Here is a 14,932-nt window from a genome sequence, read left to right as displayed (position 1 = left end):
TAAGAAATGTTTTTCCTTTATTACCCACATTAAAGATGTTTTATTTAAATTTGCAACAATTCAATGCTGTTTTATCACGCTTCTGTTATTTTGGCATTACTGCTTTTTTTCAAATATTTGGCTTTGTCCTAGTTTTTATTATTTCAGAACCTGAAATACTACCCTTATTTTGCTTTATTTACAATTCAGTATAATGATACTGAAAATAAACAAGTTGTCTTCACATTTTAACTGTTAAATGGTATGAGGCATCAGTTAGGGCTTCTATAGTTCCAAGTATTATATCTAATGCAATCAAATGTGCAAAATTGAAAGGTAATATCTGTTAATATTCTCATTTTTGCAAAAGGAAAATCCAGAGTTCATTTCTGAACAAGCCTCTGGCCAAGACATTTGATGCTGTCTTGTGCTTTGGAAGCAACAGAGTTGATAGCCGTTTGTGTTTGTTTTGATGCTTCTTCAGTTGCTGCAGACATACATGAAAATAAATGTAAGTGAGCAGTATTCAGTATCTCTTCACAATCACTATCAGATTCTCCTATATTGGGTTACACTTTTGAAATAGTTCAATGTTCTCCAGAAACCAGCTGAGCCAAAAAGGACAATCAGAATTGTTAGATTAAATTATGATAAATTCTAAATTCATTGGCCAGAACCATGTTGGCCACTGCAGTTTCAAAATTGGCCTGCTGCAGCTGTGGTAACAGCAGAGTTGCTGCTGGTGAGGTCTTGGTAGGACCAGAGAGTGAGACGAGTCTTCCTCTGCTGGGTCCTACTGACCAGCATTATGCCAGTGGCCCTATACAGTTTAAATCACCTGTAGAACCTTCTGTCATTTAAGAAAAGGTTGGATGTGTACATGCAGGTGAGGGGGTTGGAGGGTTATTGGCAGAGAGCGGGAGGTTTGAGCTAGTGGAGCTGTTCTAGTGAACTGGTGCGGACTCGAAAGCCCAACAAGGCCTGTTTCTGCTCCGTAAATGCTTATATGGTTATATGGTTAATAGGGCCGGGTTTTTTTTAGACCTAAGAAAACCCATGGACGTCCATACCAAAGATGGCGAAGTCCATGCTTGGCAGCTCAGTCCATGAGAGTTATGGTCTTCCAGACTTCTCCTCAGTGGGGTGATATTCTACCACACTAGTGCCCTGCACTGATTCTTTAAAAATATTACATCAAAAATTTGTGTATACATAATGGTTAAAATTATAACCAAGAATTCATAAATGAAAGAGTGTTCCAAGAAGTTTAGTGATGTGTTAGGGCTAACTTGAGCAGTTGTATCTCTCTCTACCCATTGGCCTGCATACTTAAAATTAAGACATTACTGATGTACATTTATTAAAATTAAAAATTAATCCCTGGATTATAATCAGAATGATAAATATTACTATTCTGTGAGGTATCTGAATTATTAAAATTAAGAGACCAGGGGGAATAATAAAAGCTCATTTTTGAGAAGTATTTATCAATAAGATAAACCATTCAATTAAATTAAAATTTTCTACAATCATGTAATGTTGAAATTTTTAAATGAGATCACAAAGTGCTAGAAGTATACCAAAAAAAGTAATATCTATAAAGAGAGAAAATGGTCCAGCTGTTGTCATGGCGATGATGGTGAAACTTATAGAATTGGAGATTCACTCAGCACAAAATTAAGCCTGTTATCTTATCGTATTGGTCAACTATCAAGTACCCATCTATTCTAATCCCATTTACTAAGTAGGTCTTGGTGCATAGCATTCTCATCTTAACAATTCAAATACTTAGGGAGATGCATTTTAAAAGTTATGAGAATACCTTCTTTCCCCACCATTCTACACCCACCCCTCCCCCCACCCTTCCACCTCACCACACCCCTCCAGGCAGGGCACTTCAGATTCTAACAACTAGGACTAGTAGATGATATTTAATGTTAATTGTGAAATGTATCATTTTTGCTTCCTGGTTTTCAGTCCATGAGAATCTTTTAATGTAATTGGCTGTTCAGTCAACTTAACTTTACAACCACTGAACTATCACTTGACAGAAACAGGTTATTATATGGTTATTACATCTTTGTAGAAAATCTACTTTTGTGACTAACCGCTAATTCTGACTTTAGATGGATGAACTTTGATCATATGAAATACCTTTGATGTTAAACAAGCAATCCATTGTTTTCTCTCAACTGCTACTTAACCATTTTTATCTGCTTAAGTTCTGCAATGAACAGATTTGAACAGATAATACTGGAGTGCATCAACATATTTGTTCACACTACATTGCAACAGAATCCTATGGTCAGTATTTTATAATCTTGCAGTATTGAGGTAGGATTTCTAACTACCTTTTTCCATGACATTCATTTTATATTCCATTGTTTGTGGAGGCGCAGTGTACTTCAAAAAAAAAAATCCCTGCTATGTGACACGTTGATACTTGTAATAGACTGATTGTCAAGTGGTGAAAAGCTCAAGTCACCTGTTTTAGTCATATCCTTGGATGATTCAGCCACCAGTTGAACTGCTTCTTGACCTGCCTGAGCTAAAATATGAGGAAAAAGTTTAACTATTAAAAAAGTAATGCTATTATACTTCTTTGATATGCCAAATTAACCCCCCCCCCCCCCCAATCTGCTGGCTCAGTCACTAACCTGTCGTATCTGCCATTCCCTTTGCAGCTGTCTGCGTTGTGCTTTTCAGCTCTTCAAATGATTTTTTAATTGCTGCCATGTTATGCTGCTCTATCCTGTTCAAAGCCATAAGTGAATTTGCAGCAACTTCTCATTGGGTTTAATAGTTTTGCTTTTCAGGCCCTCAGGCAGAAGCTTGATAAATAATGATTAATGAAGCAGAAAGCTTTTTTTTTAAAAAAAAAGAGATTAGTGGAGTATTCAATAAAGACAGCTTAGGCAAGTGTTTTTCTTTTATCTCCCTTTGCAAACTAGTCCATTTTTAAATGGAATTGCAGTCTTGGCATTTTAAAATACGAAAAATTTCACGCGATACAGCCCAGTGCCTGATTTTTAAAAAAATCATTTGATCTGTAAAGGACAGCAGCTAAACGTGATTGAGTTCAATTTCAATGGGTTAGGCTAGATGCAAATCTTTTTTGCTTGCAAAAATGGTAGGTTGTGGTTTAACTTTATTTAAAAAAAGGATTTTGCTTTGTTATTTCCTTCACTGGCATTTGACATCTCAATGCAGCATTAGAAATGAGATATTAGTACAAATGTCTGTTCTTGAATATTTGTATGAGAGGGTGGTCAGATATAATAACAGTAGAATTGTTACTTCAATTGATTCCTCATTGTTCTCCCTCATGCTGCATGAAAAATCTTGGCCCATCACATCTCTGCAGCAGCCATCTACACTAATCCCATTTTGCCTCCGATTTACCTCGACCACCCCCATCCACTTTCTCTCTTCACCACCCCCCTACCCCCACCCACTTTGATTGTCCACCTTCTCACCCACCTACATCAAGGGCAATTCACAGTAACAAATGAACCTAAAAACCAGCAGGTATGTAGCAGGAAATGCCCTGGGGAAGGTCCACAAATAATCTAAAACTACATGCAACTGTTCATTAAGCATACTCGTACATTAGTTCGGAGGTTGTCCTTTATGGGCCTCTTCCTGGACATAATGCTCATCTGCATCTGGTAGATGACTTCTACCTTTCAGTGGAAGAGGACTCGATGGTTCTGGAGAATGAGCTGAGCAGCTTCAGGACTAGTAAACCCAGATTTAGATTTTACCTTCTCACCTTAAACATTGACAGTGGTCAGAATGCTTGACATACATATGCTAAGGCATTAATCCGATTGCAGTGCATGGAGTTCTGCAGAGCCATGTTCCACTGCCACTGCTGAACGTCTGTTGCAGGTCAGATTGCTGGGATGCAGTGACACCCTTAAGTCTAAGTTTGCTTGGCAGCAAGCTGATGTTGTATGACTGACAGGTCGGTTCTTTTTCTGCTGTACCCAGACGATGGACAGATTCTGATTCTTCTGCAATGGAAGCTGAGGCATCTGTCATCATAAACTGCATTATGATGGGATCTCCAAGCATCCCCAGATTTAAAGATAATTGATAAAAAAAGTTATCCCTTCAATTTCAGGGAAACATTACAGAATTGAACAAATTCTAGTTCTATTGTAATTTACAGGTATTCTTACAAGCATACAGTAAAAACACAAAGAAATGCTGGAGGAACTCAGCCGGTCTCACAGAGGTAAAGATAAATTACTGATGTTTAGGGCTGAGCCCTTCTTCAGGGTTTAAACAAAGAACAGGAAGGCATCAGAATAAAGGCCAAAGACTGGCAGGGAGAGGAGTCCAGGCCAACAAAAAGGTATTAATTGGAAATGATAAGAGGAGAGGTGAGAATTGATTTTGGCTCCGTGAAAGGAGATACAGGGAAGAGAAAGAATGTTTTTTTTTGAACACAAAAGCTGCATAATCACCTGCTCAAGTTTTTTTTTTAAAAGGCAAACTCACCTTGGATTGTGTGGTGCTTTTGTGGAGGGGTAAATTGCGAGCCAGCTCCTGAAGCTGAAGGAAGCGGAGTGAAAAGTGCAGTTGTGCACCCCACAACTGTGACATCAAATATACGCGCCGGGAAGGGACAGCGGCCTATACTCAAAATGGCAACTGAAGAGCAGGTACGAGTACTAGTGGAGATCTGTGGAATCAGTCTTAGGACTCAGGCAGATCTTCTGCACAATGTAATTGGCATTTTTGATAATATGGGTTCTTTGAATTTGTGCTGTTGGGTCGCGGGCTGACAGTGTCTTCGTGACATCATCAGCCCTCCTGTTTGGAGCTGTATTCAGCAACAATCCTTTTACAGAGGAGGTGGAGCGACTTCACTCCACCTCTGACACTACCCCCATAGGCAGATGGAAGATGGAGTGAGTTCAACCAATCAATGCTCCTTCGGATCTTTTATAGAGGTAAGTGAAGCAATTTAAAGACAGAGAATCTCTGTCTTTCCAACCATTTTTTTCCACTATAAAAGGGTAGAGAGAGTGCTAACTGAAGGAAAGGCAAGGCAACAGGGATAAGGAGAAGGTGGGGGATGGGAGGGTTAACAAAGACTTAGAGAAATCAATATTAATACCATCGAGTTGGAGGGTGCTTAGATGGAAGATGAGATGTTCTTCCAATATGTGAGTGGTCTCAGTCTGGCAGTGCATGGGACCTGTCAGCAAGGGAATGGGATGAGGAATTGAAATGGTTGCTACTGGGAGATCCATTCCATTGAGGTGATCAGAGACTCTCCTCTCCCCTCATATCCAATTAACACCTTTTATTGCTCTGGACTCTCCCTTCACCCCACCACCCCACCCTAAGCCAGTTTTCAGTCTTCATTCTGATATCTTCCTGTTCTTGAAGAAGGGCTCAGGCCTGAAACATTGGTTAAATATCTTTATCTCCTATGGACGCTGCAAGTTCAGCTGAGTTTCCCCAGCATTTCTGTTTGTTTTTTACTACAATCACAGTGTCTGCAGACTTCCGTGTTTCACTTACAAGCATATAGACCTATCACGTTCAATTTGCTTGTCTTGTGACTCACCTGGACACTTTTATACTGCAATTCAGTATCATATTCTCTTCAGCTCCCTATTTGGTGGTTACAATTAAAGAATAGTCATGTAAATCAATGTATAAAAAGTATGAAATACTTAGTCACAAACAAGCATTGTACAGCAAGATAACTATTTAATTTGGTTCAAACTTGAAGTTAGAAATAAGATGTTTCTACTGAAACACAAGAAATCATACAGTTCACAAACAGCATTATCTCTCCAAATCCAAGGTCTCACTTCAGAGGGAGGAAGTTAATGAAGTGAGCCATAGCAAATAAAATTTTATAACAATGGTATGACTAACAAAGGATCCTTGAACACTGTACAACAAAAAAGTTAAGGAATCGTTGGATCAGTAGAAGACAATGAGAGAAACCTTTTTATTCCACTTTTTTCTCTTTGTCTTCTTGGTCATTCTGAACTTCATGCCTCTTCTTCATATTCCTCCTAAGAATTAAAAGAAGACATTTTATCCATTGTTAAAAATAATTCATGATTTAATTTCCCAGTAAGAATTTACTTTCAGTCAAAGACTGAGAGGCCATCCCATTTCAACTTCTCTCTTTTTTTAATTATATGTCATGGCTATAGATTCACCAGTGTTGACTCTTTCTTTATTAAGTGTTGGATGGAGCCACTCAACAAGTTCAAAAGAAATGCCATGAACAGGATCAAGCACTAAATTTACCCTTTTGTTTGGCCACACAAAAAACCTTGGCTCTGACAATTGACAGAGATAAAGGAAACTTCCTGCTGTTTGTTGCCCACAAAAATTTGTCTTCCTTTTATATGTTACAAATTCCCAATTTAAGTTTGAAGTTTAAATTTACTGTCAAGAGTATTTGACATAACAGACAACCCTGAGATTTTTTTTCAGTTATAGGTGGTGTAAACTGTACTAAAAAAAAATATGTATACAAAAGAGAGGAGTGCCAACAAATAAAAAAATGTAAACAAACTGCAAACACATTAAAAAAAATGTTCAGTAATCAGTAATCTCAGGGCTATATGTGATGTCTTGTATGTTCTCTGAAAATAAATTTGAACTTGAAATTGAAAGGGTCCTGAACCATGAAGTTGACCTACCATTTCTACCCACAGATGCCGAAGGACCAACTAAATTCCTTCAGCAGCTCCTTGTTTGCACAAAATTCCAGGATCTGCAGTTCTTTGCTTCTCTAAACCATACAGTCTAAACCAGGGGTGGCCAAACTTTTTTGGTTCTGGGCCACAAACAGAAAAATATTAGGAGTCATGGCCTAGACAATATTAAGTCCAGCAGTTTAAAACCAGTAACACTGCAAGATAAATAGTATTTTTAGACCAGAAAACACCTGTGCCATTGAAAATTAATTTTCTATCAAAATAGCTATATGACACTACTGAACTGTTGATATTACTGCTGGGCTCACATATTACAGTGGGCATTTCTGCACATGGTGCACTTTAATTTAAATGGATCCAGTAAAACTCTTGAGCTCTTATTCAAAAATAAGCAGTCCAAATCAAAAAGTGGGGCAGAAAATAAGAAAAGGAGAACAGATCAAGAAAGGGACAAGGCTGGCCCCAACATTCCTCCACAACTCTCAATGAATACAGTTCATGGCCCAAGTGTCCACCTAATGATTATGATGCAATGTGTAAATCAGTAGAGAGGCTATTAAACATAGGCTAAGTTAACAGATTCCTCGCAAATCAAATTTCCACTTGATTTCTGTGGAAAAAGTATTAATTTCCCACCATGTCTGAAATTTTCAGCACTTCTCTTGCTATTTTCTGTCTTTTCAGTTCCACAATGTTTAATCAATTTTTAAAAAATTAACTGAAGAGAACATTTTCATCGATGAGAAACATTTCAATAGTCAGTCTAGTAGTTGTTCAAAATGGCTGCAACATTTAGTGTTGTAACTGAAAAGTACATGCAAGTATTGTTAGAGACTATGTTCTAATGAGCCATATTATATCATTTTCAAAATTAACCTGGGCCACTTAAAAATGGGAAATGGCCGCAAATGACCCGGGGCCAGACTTTGACCACCCCTGGTCTAAACTGTTCTGCCCCGCAACAGACTCCTTCTGACACCAAAGGATTGAATATGTGACAGCAGGTTGAGCACAGGCATAATAAAGTATGAAATTCCACTAGTTCAGTTATAAGTTGTGACCTGTTTGCCAACACTAATATCAGAAACATAACCCTAATCTTTAATGCAGTGCACAGTTTGATTTCCTCTGGTTGCTTCTATCTTTCATGAACTCTCAACTTGCCGCTGCAATGTGCCGCATAATAAATACCACCATGCTGTGCCACACGAGTCAAGATCCTTTATTTCATTATTTATTTATGCCAACATTCTACGATTTTTTTTCAGCAAACTTCCTGTGTCGCATTCATTGTTATAAATTCTTATAATATTTTAGTAATTGTATATAGAAAACAACTTGTTTGAAACTCTGCTTGAAACATCTTTTTAAGTATGAAACACGAGAATGTTTGAAGGATGACAACTTTGTGCATAACAAGATCCCATTAAATCCTAAACTGTTTTATGAGTGAGAAACAGGTAACTTAGACACTGGCAAAACTATTTTACTGAGAATATTACCTTGTGATTAATTCTGATGTGCTATCGAGCAGAAAAGCAGACACAAAATATAAAGCCTGTTCAACAGGCTTTATTCCACACAAACTTCCACAGAGCTGGTTGTGAGAGTAGCTGTGCTGGCTCTGAGACTGACCTTGAGGGGCCGGATGTAGCTTGTATCCCGGAGGGTGATTGGCAGCCGACCAGGTGGAGCTTGGTCCATTCAGGTCGGCTGATTGACAGCTGGCCAGATGTTGCCTTGTCCTCCAGTGCTTTTCCTGCAGGTACACAGGTTTCCCCCTGCAGTCGGCTAGTGGCATATCACCACATTAATATAACCACTGGAGGAACACCTTATTTTCAACACAGGCACTTTCCAGCCAGGTGGCATTAACATCAACTTCTCTGCTTTCTGCTAACCTGGTCACCCTTTATTCCCCCCCTCCCCTTTCCAGTTTTTCCAGTTCTCCCCCTCCCCCCACCTAGCTATCCCTCCTCCCCCGATCGCTGCTGCTCCCTCCCTCCTTTCTCCTGCTTTTGCCCGCCTCCCCTTCTCCCCCCCCCCCCCACAAATCCATCCTTTTGTTCGGATGCCCGCAGACATTCTTCCATACCTTGATGAAGGACTCAAGCCCGAAGCGTCGGTAATTTATTTTTACCTTTGCCTCATACAGGTCACTGTTTGACCATCTGAGTTTCTCCAGCATTTTGTGTTTTTACTACAAATACTGTGTCTACAGATTTTTGTGATTTACAACGTAACTCGGGAAACTGGTTTAAACTTTCATATGAAACATAGCACAATGCACTGCATTTCTGAAAGGTCAGATTTATGTGTTCATGTCCTAGAGTGGGGGTTAAATCGACAGACCTTTGACTCGGAGGCATTCATAATAGCCCTAAGACTATGACACATTAACTAAAATGAGAGGATAGGTTGGAAGCCTCGATAAGGTATTGCAAAATAAATGGTGGATATATGATAAAGAATATTAGTATATTCACTGAAAGAATATATCCAGAATGTTAAAAAGTTTAGAATTTGCAAAATTCTGTCAGAAGTATAGAAATATAAAAGGCACAGTGGCAGAATTTGGTAGCAGGGACTTTAAAAAAAGCTGAAAGGGGATGAAATGTTTCTTTATTGCCTTGAATTTTCCTTACGGTATAATTAATAAGTTTGATATACATTTCCTGTGATGTGGATATAAATGTAGATGTTTGTTCTTTTGTTTTCTTGTCGATCCTTACAATTCACTGCTCCATTGGGGTTAGACAAAATGCTGAATGGCTTTTAAATTCAATTTATAATACAGCACAGTAACAGACCATTTTGGCCCATGAGCTTGTGCCGCCCAATTACACCCAGTTAACCTACAATCCCTGATGCATTTCGAATGGTGGGAGGAAATTGGAGCTCCCAGGGAAAATCCTCACGGATATGGGGAGAACATATCAACTCCTAACAGACAACATGTAATTCAAATCATAGTCCCATTCACTGGCGCTGTAGCAGTGTTGCACTGACTGCCATATCCACCGTGGGCCTTGTTTCAAGTAATTAGCACAGAGATTTAAATGCCAGCAATAAAATTGGAAGTTAAATGCCCCCATTGGTACAAATAGAAGAAGGAGTGCTTCTTCTTAATCAGGTGAGCCTGATGTCAGTAACTATTAGAAGGTGTTCTAAAAGATTGGATATATAATTATTTAGTTTGGCAGAAACTGATTGGGGATACTCATCATGACTTTGTGCATGATAAGTTATATTTGATCAATCTTATACTTGATGAAAGAAAGGCTGTGGATGGTGTCTACATGGACTTTAGTAAGGCCTTTGACAAGGTCCAACATGGGAGACTGGACACTAGGTATTTATGGTGAAGTAATGAACTGGATTTGCCAATGGCTGGACGGCAGAAGCCAGAGAGTAGTGGTGGATGATTGCTTCTCAGAATGGAGGTTTGTAATTAGTGGTGTGCCTCAGGGATCAGTGCTGGGACCATTGTTGTTTGTCATCTATATTAATGATCTGGATGATAATGTGGTAAATTGGATCAGCAGTTTTGAAGATGATACTAGGATTAGAGGTATTGTGGACAATGAAGAAGGTTTTCAAAGCTTGCAGAGGGATCTGGACCAACTGGAAAAATGGACTAAAAAAGAAAGATGGAACTTAATGCAGACAGGTGTGAGATGTTGCATTTTGGAAGGACAAATCAAGAAAGGTCATACATAGTAAATGGTAGGGCTTTGAAGAATGCAGTAGAACAGAGGTACCTGGAAATACAGATACATAATTCCCTGAAAGTAGCATCACAGGTGGATTGGGTTGTAAAGAGAGGTTTTGACATATTGGCCTTCAAAAATTAAAGAATTGAGTGTAGGATTTGGGATGTTATGGTGAAATTGTATCAGACATTCGTAAGGCCAAATTTGGAGTATTGCGTGCAGTTTTGGTCACCTAACTACAGAAAAGATATCAATAAGATCAAAAGAGTGCAGAGAAGATTTAATAGGATGTTGCCCAGACTTCAAGAACTTAGTTACAGGGAAAGGTTAAACAGGTTAGACTTTATTCCCTGGAGCATAGAAAAATGAGGGGAGATTTGATAGAGGTATTTAAAATTATGAGGGGGATAGACAGAATAAATGTAGATAGGCTTTTTTCACTGCGGGTAGATGAGATACAAACCAGAAGACATGGGTTCAGAGTGAAAGGGGAAAAGTTTAGGGGGAACATGAAGGGAAAATTTTTCTTTCAGAGAGTGGAATGAACTGCCAGCTGAGGTGAATGTGAGCTCAATTTTAACACTTAAGAAGAATTTGGACAGGTACATAGATGGGAGATTTATGGATGGCTATAGACTTGGTGCAGGTCTGTGGGACTAGGCAAAAAAAATGGTTCAGCACAGACCCCAAAGGGGTCTGTTTCTGTGCTGTAGTGTTCTATGGCTCTAAAGATCTTTAATTGACATGACAATAGGAATTAATCTGAAAATGAGATAAAGATAATTTGGTCAAGTCCTCCATTTCTCTCTGGTGATTTTTATATAAAAGACATGTTATAGTATCTCCAAGTATTCAATGCTGCAATAACATAACCACATTTTAACAAGCAGGTAACACAACTACAATGGCAGTTTTATCTTAAATTCCAATTTTGTTCATAACAAATTCTGAACTGTAGTTTAATGATTTAAAAAGTATACTGAGCATAATCCTGAAAGCAAAAGAGAGTGCAGTGATTGGAATCTAGATGAAACAGTAGAGACGTGGAAGAATCCAATGAGCCAGCACATCGGTGGAGGCAAAATGCGTAAACTAACATTTCGGTTTGAGATCCTGAATCAGGGTTTAGAGCCAAAACATTGACTTACCCCTTTCCCATCATTGATGCTGCTTGATCCACTGAGTTCTTCCTGAATTTATTTAATTTTTTCTCTGGGAACATAATTCTCCTCTGAAAATAGGTCAGCTGCAATTAAGAAGGCTGGTCTTCTTTTAGCGTTTGATTTTGGCTAATGTCTCTCATCAAAATGTTATTAATCTCCAATGTACTGAAAAGCATGGAGTGTACCACTGTAATTTAAAACTGCACACCATGATTATAGATACCAGAAAATATATTTTGCAATGAAAAGGAGATGGCATCCACAAAGAAGATTATTGGCTGTCAGAACTTGTTTAATAGCAATGACATTTTATACCAGCATTAGTAATTGCAGTGCATGAAGAATAGAAGACTGATACAAATGTTCATGCTATTACTCATTTATTCTGTTCTGATTGATCATATTATTCCAGGCTGTATTCTCCTTGTGTTCAAATGGAAATGTGTACATGAGGTATGGGAGGTTGGAGAGGAGTTTGGGGAGTAGCATTACTGGTCAGGGATAGTATCACAGCTATAGAAAGGGAGGACGCTGCAGAGGAAGTGTCCACTGAGTCAGTGTGGGTGGAAGTCAGAAATAGTAAGGGAGCTATCACTGTGCTGGGTGTAGTCTATAAGCCCCCAAATCGCCCTCGGGACATGGAGGAGCAGATAAGCAGGCAGATTTTGGAATGGTGCAGGAAATACAGGAGTAGAGAAGTCGTGTTGCAATTCCACAAATCTCTGGTAAGACCACACTTAGAGTATTGTGTTCATTTCTGATCACCTCATTATAGGAAGGATGTGAAAGCCATGGGGACGGTGCAGAGAAGACAATAGAGGTCTACAAGATTGAGAGGCATAAATAGGGTGGACAGCCAGCATGTGTTTCCAAGGGTAGGAATAGCAAACACCAGAGGACATGTGTATGAAGTGAAGGGAGGGAAGTTTAGGGGAGACATCAGGGGTAAGGTTTTTTTTAATGTAGAGAGTTGTGGGTGCCTGGAATCCCTAATCAGGGAGGCTGAAACATTACGGACATTTTAGAGAATCTTAGAAAGGCACATGGATGGAGGAAAAGTGGAGGGTTACAGGGTAAGGAAGATTTAGTACTTTTTTTAGGAATATATGGATCAGCATAACATTGAAAGCCAGAAGGCCAGTACTGTGCTGTAGTGATCTATGTTCTAAAGGTAAATCTAAATTCTATTTCCTTCCATTTCAAACCAGGGCTTGGTATTTCATTTGGAATTAACATTAATTTCATGCAGATATAGAATCAGATCAATTCCCCAACAATTAAACTCAGAGATATCTAAAGAAATATAGATTTAATCTGAGAAAAAGATAAGCACTTCACAGACCTGACGTGCCCTCCCCTTGCATAACCTCTGGTATATTATCCTCAGAAGAAGATGACTGAAGTAGTTGGATGTGCTAAAGTCCAAGGTACTACTGTATGTCTCAGACCGAACTCTGAAACAAATTATTCCATTAGCATTATTTAAAGCAGATGGGGAAATCTTCCTGGTACATTAACATTATTTTAGCCTCCAGTCCACATGGTTAAAAATAAAATTATTTGGTCATTTATTTCACTACTTTTGAGAGCTTATCGCAATCAAATTGGCTATGGCCTTTCCTATATTGCAAAAGATACTACAGTACTAATATATTTCATTAGCTGTGTGTGCTTTAGGAATTCCAGATGTGGATTATTTTATAGTAACACATGCATTTCCTTTCTCATTTCAAAACTGTTAAACAAGCTAAATCAGATTGGCTGAAAGAGTTTGCCTTGCATTATCTCATTCTCTGTTTTTTTTTGTCAACCAAATTGAAACAGCGAACCCCAAGACAGACATTTGGTCAACTGTTAAGCAAACTGCTGCATTGTCAGAACTTCTAAACAAGCACTACAACCTTCCTTGGTTGGTGGTGAGATGGTTTGAACACAGTAGTAGCCTCAATGCTGAATGTTGTGGCAGCTGTACTGGGGATGAGATTGTCATCCATTTATGTCTTGGATGCTTATTAGCCAAGATAAATAATACTTTTTCCTAAGGTCCATGCTAAACAACTGTATAATACAGACACCTGTGCAATCAAACACCTGTTTCTGGAGGTTTTCCACTAAATGAACGATGATATGTGGTCTGCCTGAACATTCATGAACTTCCACTACAACAGTAGTTCTCAACCTTTTTCTTCCCACTCAGATACCACTTTAAGTAATCCCTATGCCATAGATGCTCTGTTATTAGTAAGGGATTGCTTAAGGTGGTATGTGGGTGGAAAGAAAAAGTTTGAAAACCACTGTTTTAATTGCACCTAATTGACATGAAATGGGCCAATGACAATTTTTCTCAAGCAAAATATTTCAGTAACAATTGGGTCTAGATTCTCCCCTCCCCACTCACATATCACCTTAAGCAGTCCCTTACTTTTTTCTAACGGAATACATTTATTCATTTCTATATACCATTGTTGTATTTTCAAATTATCTTCCAATTTCCAGGTTGACATAATACATTTTTTTGCTACGGCTAGAGCTATCTTAACAAATCTTTTTTGTGCATCCTCCAAATCAATTCCAAATTCTTTGTTTTTTTGTGTTACTTAGGAGGAAGATCTCTGGATTCTTTGGTATATTGTTTTCTGTTATTTTATTTAATATCTGATTTAGATCTTCCCAAAATTTTTCTACTTTCTCACATGTCCAGATTGCATGAATTGTTGTTCCCATTTCTTTTTTACATCGAAAACATCTATCAGATACTGTTGGGTCCCATTTATTTAACTTTTGAGGTGTAATGTATAGCCTGTGTATCCAGTTATATTGTATCATACGTAACCTCGTATTTATTGTATTTCTCATTGTTCCAGAGCATAACTTCTCCCATGTTTCCTTTTTTATCTTTATATTTAAATCTTGTTCCCATTTTTATTTAGTTTTACCATTTGTTTCCTCATTCTCCTTTTCTTGCAGTTTAATATACATATTTGTTATAAATCTTTTGATTATCATTGTATCTGTAATCACATATTCAAAGTTACTTCCCTCTGGCAAACTCAAACTGCTTCCTAATTTATCCTTCAAGTTGGATCTCAATTGGTAATATGCCAGCGCTGTATCTTGAGTTATATTGTAACATATAGTTTAAGAAATAATATTGAAATATTCAAACAAATATGGGAGCCTTACATTAAACACAATAGCGAAAACCTACCGGCAACAATCACTACCTAAGTTAACGGAAGGAAAAGGAAATGAAAAGAATGGACTCAGTGGAATTTCTGGTGTATTTTTATTGAATGACAACATTGTCTGACTGGTTTGATGTATCCTAGATTTTGTACCTTAAATGGACGGGAGGGGGGAGGTAGGGAGGGTGGGA

At 38.3% G+C, this 14,932-nt stretch overlaps 2 protein-coding genes across 6 annotated transcripts in view; both read right to left on the bottom strand.

The window, feature by feature from the left end:
- Positions 1 to 265: 265 nt before the first annotated feature.
- On the bottom strand, positions 266 to 2,715 carry adirf (adipogenesis regulatory factor). The gene is made up of 3 exons (XM_069897781.1): positions 2,637 to 2,715; positions 2,465 to 2,527; positions 266 to 466 (listed from the first exon to the last, which is right to left on the bottom strand). Exons 1-3 carry the CDS (start codon positions 2,713 to 2,715, stop codon positions 363 to 365), a joined length of 246 nt encoding a protein of 81 aa, XP_069753882.1. The 3' UTR covers positions 266 to 362.
- A 2,974-nt stretch (positions 2,716 to 5,689) lies between these two features.
- LOC138743388 (neurofilament medium polypeptide-like) overlaps positions 5,690 to 14,932 on the bottom strand; it is a 39,880-nt gene continuing 30,637 nt past the window's right edge. For all 5 annotated transcript variants that reach the window (XM_069898701.1, XM_069898704.1, XM_069898699.1 and 2 more), the window contains one exon: positions 5,690 to 6,023. In XM_069898701.1, the coding sequence (XP_069754802.1) occupies positions 6,000 to 6,023 (24 nt within the window). In that variant the 3' untranslated portion in view covers positions 5,690 to 5,999. The remainder of the gene's footprint in view (positions 6,024 to 14,932) is intronic.

The sequence above is a fragment of the Narcine bancroftii genome, chromosome 9 (genome assembly GCF_036971445.1).
Source record: "Narcine bancroftii isolate sNarBan1 chromosome 9, sNarBan1.hap1, whole genome shotgun sequence".
NCBI classification, from domain to species: Eukaryota; Metazoa; Chordata; class Chondrichthyes; order Torpediniformes; family Narcinidae; genus Narcine; species Narcine bancroftii.
This window is presented reverse-complemented; position numbering and strand designations above follow the sequence as displayed.